General features: G+C 33.7%; 1 protein-coding gene across 1 annotated transcript in view; it reads left to right on the top strand.

Moving 5' to 3' along the window:
* Nucleotides 1-8,422, top strand: part of LOC117120817 (cytosolic iron-sulfur assembly component 2A-like) — a 9,748-nt gene extending 1,326 nt beyond the window's left edge. The window contains exons 2-5 of the mRNA XM_033265893.1: nt 1,520-1,687; nt 3,649-3,698; nt 4,221-4,266; nt 5,708-8,422. Coding sequence (XP_033121784.1) covers nt 1,520-1,687; nt 3,649-3,698; nt 4,221-4,266; nt 5,708-5,805 — 362 coding nt within the window. The 3' untranslated portion in view covers nt 5,806-8,422. The remainder of the gene's footprint in view (nt 1-1,519; nt 1,688-3,648; nt 3,699-4,220; nt 4,267-5,707) is intronic.
* Nucleotides 8,423-8,892: the final 470 nt, after the last annotated feature.

Below are 8,892 nucleotides of genomic sequence, written 5' to 3'. Positions count from 1 at the left end.
TGACAACAATGTCTCATATAATACTCAGTCTCTTATACCCATCTAGATGTGTATAAGACAAAGTCTATATATATCGCAACAGACAATAAAAAAAAATGTATCTCAAACTTGGTCAACTTCGTAACGTCTGCGTCGTTTCTGTAAAAGAATAAAAATAGCACCAAGTGATACAGTAAGATAGTAACAATAATAAACTTTAATACTAATATAAAAATAATTGTTAATAAACTAGTGTTATAGTAATTTAAATAACGAGTTGGCTGGTTTTTCCTGATAAAAAGTTTGATTTGTATAAATATTTGTTATGTAGTAGTAGAAAGCGTAGAATTGATAACAAAACGAAAAAAAACCCTGTCCGATAAAAGAGTGAAATGGTACTAGGAATGCAACAAACTAGAAAATAACCTATAAATACCATAATATTAATTGAAATTTAGTTTAGTAATAATAGTATTAAATTTATTTGCTTTTAAGTAGCCTATGTTTTTACTTAGTAGAAAGACAACAAAACATAAATAAAAAAAGTATGATAAACCGATTGATAATGATAATTAGGCCTAGTTTTTTTATATTAAATTTGGCATTTTCGCAACTCCATTGGTGCTCCATACAATTTGTTGAAGGGCGACCGACACAAGGCGCGACCGAAATGGCGACCGAAACGAAGCACGACCGAAATGATCTGTATTCCTAGATAGTAGAGGCCTGGCACTAGGGCCTAGGCTAGGTCTGTAATACACTGCAAACAACTAATGAAAAAGACATGCATGTTATCTCATCAGAGAACGTCTAAAAAGCTAATATTTAGAAGAAAAAATAAGGAAAATAGAACTAAAGAAGTCCATTCCTGGAGATCTGGTTTATAGTATTTTCTTAACACATTTAATTTAATTACTTAATTTTGCTGTGCATGGTGACACCATCGACTCTGACTTCAGCCAGTGGGACTTCGGGAGAAAATTTGTAATAAAGTACTAAAAACATGCAAATAGTATGAATTTGCGGGAAGTGGGTTAATTTCCGGGTTATTCTAATTTGATTGCGAGATTGCAGGAGCAGGCAGGAGGCTGTTTCTATTTGGGTGGATTGTTGTGCTCTTTTTCGTTTCATCTTTGGGAATGAAATGAGCACACCATATTTTTTGAAGAGATAAAAGAACAAGAGATTATCTCCCATCTTTCTACCATATCCAATCATGTGTACCAGGCCTATCTGTATTTTGCTGTATATGGATAGCAATTTGCTGCTGCCACATTTACATACTGTACCTCTAAGCACTGAAGGGCCTCCACTCCACAGTGATTGATTTTACTTTTGGAGTGTCCTGTCTCTTGTTTTTTTTTTTGTACTTTTGTGATTGTTCTTTGCCATTTCTGTTTATGTACATTTTAATTGTTTGAGACAAATAAATGAAATTAATGAAATGCTACCATGGTAATTTTATGATAGTTTGCTGTTGGAAATCTTTAGCCCATTTGCCCGACCTGTATATGAATATACTGTTGTTTTTTTTTTCCAGATCTCATTAAGGACATCAGAGATCCAGAGAAAGTGGAGACCCTTGAAGAATTGAATGTTGTTAGCGAGGAGGGAGTAGTAGTGAAGAAGTTGAATGACAAGGACTGTTTTTTAATCACCATTAACTTTACTCCAACAGTCCCACATTGTTCCTTAGCAACTCTCATAGGTGAGAACAGGGCTGTTTTTAGCTTGGTTTTTCTATGAAAATTTAATGAGAAAAATGACAAATCCCAAAAAACACATTATACTATAAAACGCTGGTTTTTCACGTTTTTTAGACTGTGGTCCATATTTAAGTTGTTCAAAATACTTTTACTGAGCTACTTTGAGATGTAAATTCTATATGTCAATATTGTTTACTAATGATTACTGTAGTTAAAAAGTAAAGCATGATCAAGGGTGCAGCTCTGTTTTAAAGGGTGGGGGGACATTTCGCGAGTCCACACCTACCTCAGCCGCACAATGGTTTGTGCTGAGGTGCAAAAATTTGAGGAAATAATGCATCTAGTTGGCTGGAAATGGCACTTTTATTATAGTGAAATTCATTATTATCATTATATAGTTAAAATGAAGTGCAACAAATTTCTCATGATCTTTCATCAGTGATTTTCAGCAACCATAGAGATCTAATTAATATGCATGATGTACCATAGAAAATAAAACTAAAAACCACTGTCTTTGATGTATTTAATTTAGGTGAGGTGAGAAAATTGAAGGAAATAGTGCCTAGATGGCCGGAAATGACACTTTTATATATACTGTAGTAAAATTCAACAATTTTCAGGCATGCTATTGACTTATGAAATTACATTGCAGACGAAAATTAAGGAGGAACAACTTAAAAATATGTGGGGGAAATGTGTCCCCTGTGCCCTTCCCTATGATGTGTGCCAATGGATATGATATATTTAGAGCATTAAATATTAAATGAAACCAATGTCTCATATAATACTAGACCATGAATCCTGCATGATTTCATATACTGTACCATCTGGTTAAAATTTTGTGAGTATATTGAATTTTGGAGACTTGGCTTGCAGCTTGCATCCATTAAGATGTGCAATAGAAGTACACAGTGAAAAAAAATCCATCTGTCCTGTAAATATAAAATTTGTTAATAAATGGTAAAAATTATGCAAATATACAGTATGAAGGATTTCATTAAGATTTTGTAAAAAAGTAAGTTAGTTAAACACTTTTCCAATCTAATTATAGAAATCATATGTTCGAATCCAGCTTCTATCAGAGCCATCGAACAACAAATCTCTATCTCCTGACTGGGTAGGAGTATCAAATTCAAGGGGTATTTCCCAAGCGGGTATGTGGAGCCTGCATTGTGGGCACGTCCGTGATGTATAACACCATCGCACAATGCAGGTCCTATGGATGCTTAATGAGCAACGTGTACATTTCCATTTGGCTTCTTCACCAAGAAGCGAGTAGCAGATATCACACTTTGCCATATTCATACGTGCCTGCTTATTAAGTCTGTAACATTTATATTTATATGACAATGTTAACTACTTTTCAATGCTACGGTGTCGAATTACAAAATTCATCTTTTAGTTTCATAAAACCCATCTAAACAAAAGGGTTTTTTTATTGTAACAACTGTATATACAACTTCTAAAAGTTATTGATATGATTAATAAATAGATATTATTTTATAAATTACTGATTTTTATTGGAAAAGGTTTCTAATCAATGAATATTCATACCTGATGGAATGTTCAGCATTATTGATTGTTGTTATCTTGGATCAAGGTCCTCAGTTTAGCTTATATGCAATGTACTTGATATGAGATACTGCACATTATCACCCTCTCTCCTTTTACACAGTGACTAAAAATGTGTGTACCTGCACAGCATTTGAATTAGGTAGCATATATGTATTTCAATGTAAAATGTTTTTAAAAATGACAAGTGAATATATACTGAATACTGAATCTTTCTAATGAAACTAATCAATATCTTAACTTAATTTCTTTTTTCAGCCTTTATGTGATTATGTGCACTGTAATTTACATTTGGCAACAGAAAAAAATCAATAACTTTTATGTTATTTAAAAAAATTATAATTGATATATTAATGGATTATCACATTGTGCACCTTCTCATCCTATATAGGTTTGTGTCTTCGGGTAAAATTGGAAAGATCGCTACCATATAAACATAAGGTAAGTTACATCGCCCTTTTTTTAGCATGATCAGGTGCAGCCCCATGATGTTTTTTAACCAGGGTCATGAATTGGTAATCAAGGACCTTATGGTTTGTTGTGCTATTAATGGTTACTAAAGGTTCAGGAGACTTGAGCCATTTAGTCTCTCACCTCATTTAGTTAAAGATTATTTTAGGTTCTGAGGAGGCGCACCCATTTCACCACACCCTTGATGTGGCACTGATGATCAGAAAAATAATAGGGGGACATTGTATTAAGTAAGGCAACATTCCTTGTCTGAATGTGCTAAAACTTCCAAAGCTTATATTTATTCTACATTATTTGTATTTTATTTATTTGTATTGTATCATAACATATTTAATTTTCATTTATTAGTTATTACACTAACATTATCCTTATGTACTTTCTTTTAAATTTAATATTTTCCATTAATTAAAATCCATTTAACAGTGTTTTATAATCGTTTTAATGCCCTGAATTAAATGTACTTAAATATTTCTTTTTATTTTTAATTTTCAGGTTGATATTTATATCACTAAGGGAACACATTCAACAGAAGAAGAAAGTAAGAATAAGATATCATGTGTTTTTCACAATGTTTGTTTATATTACAACATTTTGCATAAGAGAAGTCAAAACCCTGGGGTGGGGCTGGCACTGAATCTAAATCTTGGTACCATGTGTGTGACCATGCTTCAAAAAAGATCCTAAACACGTTTTGCAACGCAGAGAAGAAGCACCCGTTTTCACGTAATATATTGAAATCTTACTCAAAAGTAAGTATTTACAGGTCTCAACACCTCAAGGGGTCTTGACATTCGCCCGGGTGTTCACCATGGCCAAGAATTGGGAATGAACCAACTCGAGTGAGTAGTACGGTGGGAGGGAAAAATAACCCTTTTTACATGATTTTGGTCACACACATGCATCCTCGAGGTCAAGGTTTGTTCCCCCTGGGGTCAAAACAACCTTGGCATACTTTAAGTGTGCCTCACATTCTTGTATGATGTGATTTCAATTTATAAGTTTTTGCCATGCCAATGGATAAAAGTTAATCAAGTGTATCGCACTACTCCGGTGGTGTCCTTGGAATTCTGCCAGAAACCTTTGTGACATGAATTTTAATTTACAAAATTTAAGTGTGCCTCACATTCTTGTATGATGTGATTTCAATTTATAAGCTTTTGCCCTGCCAATAGATAAAAGTTAATCAAGTGTATCGCACTACTCCGGTGGTGTCCTTGGAATTCTGCCAGAAACCTTTGTGACATGAATTTTAATTTACAAAATGTTAATCATTTTATACATTGAGCATACGTTTTCATGTTAACACAGGACTAGGTGTGATACTGGGCCCATATAAACAGTTTTCCTCTGCGTATTTTGCAGTGTAGTCAAAAGGAACGTCTTGATCTACATTCCAGCAATTTAGTTTTGTCTAACATTTTAAATATATCATGAAGAAAAACAAACCGGCTTGATGACAGTATCTAAACTGATTTTATGCGAATAATTCAACAGCGTTTTCCCTTCAGTCAGTACTAGTTGTGGCAAGATAAGCAGTAATTCAAGCCCAAGTGATGAGTCCGCTGCCCAGAAAGTCTCTCTCTCAAAACTCTTCATATATATAGTCTGAATGGAAATATATGTCAAATCAACCTTAATTTGATAAATCTAATAATTATTAAAATGTATGTTATAGAAAGCATATTCTTTGCTAACTTCATATATACTTCAAATAATTTTAGGCTTTTTATTGATATAGTGTAAGTTTTATGTTTTATAATTCCATCCTGTAATTGGTGTATACACTGTTGGATGTGCAATAAATAAATATAAATATATAAAAAAAATTACATTTTAGATGATTTGATGTACACAATTTTTGAAACCACTCAGTGCATAAGTATAGAACTTTTATGTTTGTTATTGTAATCATGCCCAACAGGCAAGGTGTTTGTGACCTAGCACTAATTCAGCCTAATAAATTATTTTCTTATTTTCAGTCAACAAGCAAATAAATGATAAGGAGAGGATCGCTGCGGCAATGGAGAATCCAAACCTAAAGGAACTTGTTGACAGTTGTTTAAAGGATCGCAGCTGAAAGATTCCAGCAAATGACAACCTTACTAGCCTAGCTCAACAGTTAGTAGGCTTCCATGTGCTTTCAAACAAACTATACGTGCTCAAACTAAAGAATACGGGTATAAATCTTGTTGTAAAGAGGTAGAATAGGCTTACCACAGTATTTATTTTAACAATTTTACTGCCAAGCTTTTGTCTTAGTTTCATCCCATACGCCAAGGCATTAAGGGCGCCACCATAATGAAAATCATTCCCATCCACTGTAATGAAACACAAACAAACATACAGTATGTATTTTTAGATCATTTACTTCCGGGTGGGTCCTACCCTGAACCTCCAGGATCAGAGTTCACGTTCTGGCGGCCAATGCCAGCAAGTACGTGCAATACGATAGTGGTATGTTTAGACAATTGTGAATGTGAACGCGTGTCATTAGCACCCAGAGTGAACCCTGTCAGACGTGAACTTCCCGACAGGGAATGTGTTAATTTCATTCAGTTTGGGTAGATTAATGATTGTGTTGATTGCGTTTAGTTACCAATTACTTTGATCGCATTTCCGCACCTCAATAACGGAGACAGGATAGTAACAATCCCAAATGCTAAGATTTCCTGAATGCAATTTTAAGATATAGTTGAATAATTTTTATCATTATTACTATTAATATTTTGTTAATAATGATATTAATATAGTAATAATGGTATTAATGATATTCATAACAATAATTCAGTACGCCCTCTCATATTCGAGACCCCTTTAATTTCGAGACCCCTCTAATTCGAAACCACTTTATAAAAGTTTGAACTAACAATCTTCAATATTTTATTTTTTATTTTATTTGGCGAACAGCACAAACACTACAATATTAAATATTTAAGTATATGAGAAAAAAAAATATATTAACAGCATTAGTCACAGCCCGGGAGGGACCAAATAGACAAAGATAATAGCGAAGGTCTTCCCCAAAAGTTAACTAAAAGCTAACCGTCTTATTTGAGACCAAACGCTGAGACCACCCCAAAATTTCAGGTCCCAAAGAATGGTCTTGAAATGGAGGGCATTGTGTAATGTTATGTCCAGTTCCTATATAGTGTCTCTTACAATCCGAAGGTAGTGTCAAATCACTTCCTACATTATTTGACCAGATCATTGGAGTCATGTTTTATAAGAAAATTGGACCATTTTGAAAAGCAGTACACTACTGTGTTACTGAAAAAGCACTCCAGTCAAAAGTAAATAAATAAATATTCACAGTGTGCAACTAATTATCAATTGTGTAAGGGTGACGGTTTTGCTGATATATTTTTTCCTATATTTTTTAAAATAATATTGGTCGCATTGAAAATTGGAACTGTAAGTAATTATAATAAGAACAAATGTAATAATTGTGAAATTTAATATTATAACATTTAACTAATATATTGGAATTGCATGGTACAGACATAAGAGATATTTACTTGGTGTGAAATAGTTTTTTTTAACCAGGGACATTTTTTTTTATAGTTGAAGTAGAGGTAGAATATATACAGTATTATGAGGCACAAACATGGTACAGTATCTTGCACAAGAGTATATAGTATTAATGATGAATGTAGGGTATATAATATAACTATGCAAACTGAACAGTTGCATATTAAAGTACATCTGGAATTTATTTTAAATGGTATGACTCCCGGTACTACTGTAGTAGTAAAAGTAATAGACCTTTCCAGAGCGTCAATCAAACCTAACAACTAGCTGACCAATCAGAACAGGAGCAGCAACATGTGCATTTAACAAACACATGTGTTGTCCCACTAATACACATGTTTGCATATGTTTTAACACTGTCACTATATCGTCGCTCACATCACGATTGTGTTAGTTCGTAAAATCACAGTAGCGCATCAAAACGAGCGCTTATTGGTTGTCAAGCAATTTTGTATTCTTTACCATACAAAAAGTCCTTAACAACAACAGCGCGTATTTTGACGTGCTTTTTTGATTTCACGAACTATCACAATTGAATTTAATTGTGTTAGTTCGTGATGTGGGCGACGATATGTGGCCTTAGCAACAATAACCAAGGGGTGGGGTTTAGCGGAAAGGTACATTGTATGTGCTATCAACAATTTTTTTTAAAGAGAGCAGTGATTGAATTGAAGTGATAACTGAGTCTTTCTTTTCACCAGCAGCAAAAAATGGTATAATTTTTTAAAACATTGACTGTTAACCTATGAGTAGTACCTTTTACTTGTAGTGGCATACATTGCGATGAAACATTTGTAGCATTTGTATATAATTATGCTAATGTCCAGGTTAGCTCAACATTAAGCACTCTCCACACGGTCAAGTTATATATGAATTGACTATATGTAGCAAAGACAATCCAAACCAGTCACTCGTCGCAAATCCTGTTTCAGAGATATTGCCCAAAACATGCTGGAATGTCAAATTTAAAAAAAACAAAACTATTTTATTGCACTAAAGCCAATGTTTATATGTCTATACATCATGTCATGCTGTTATTTACCCCATTTTCAATGTTAAAAGAATAATTTTTAATGATTTGGTGATGGTTTCTGCCTGAGAAATGCCCGAAATTATAAACTTTGTAGGCCGATTTCTCAAATATTGTTCTTTAAACAGCTGTATGTTTAAACGCTTGTAACTTCTTAAGGAAATGTCGGATTTTAATTATTCTTTTTACCATTTTATAGCTCTCATTTTACTGTTTAACACCTGTCTCTTATACACATCTAGATGTGTATAAGAGACAGGTGTTATATAATTTGGAGGGGGGTCCTCCCCCTAAAAATGTCATTCCTTTGATGCTCGGATATGCACTTTCCTGCATTCTCAGCATTTCTTCAAATGTTTTATATTTTCTTATGTGATTATGGAAAAATGATGATGACAGGTGGTGGATTAGTTTGAGAAATTAATAATACGATTGAGGTGAGTTCATAGGGGCCCGGGGACCAGAAAGGCTCTCTAGTCGGGGTACAAGGGCTGCATTCCGAGAAGTATGTTAATGACTTTGCAAATAGGCATATGACTGTCTCTTATACACATCTAGATGTGTATAAGAGACAGGGCTTATATATACCGTATATATACTATATAT

This window comes from Anneissia japonica, unplaced genomic scaffold (genome assembly GCF_011630105.1).
Source record: "Anneissia japonica isolate Jap-2015-1 unplaced genomic scaffold, ASM1163010v1 scaffold287965_len1858130_cov191, whole genome shotgun sequence".
NCBI lineage: Eukaryota > Metazoa > Echinodermata > Crinoidea > Comatulida > Comatulidae > Anneissia > Anneissia japonica.
Note: the sequence above shows the minus strand (reverse complement) of the source record. Positions and strands in the feature narration are given on the sequence as shown.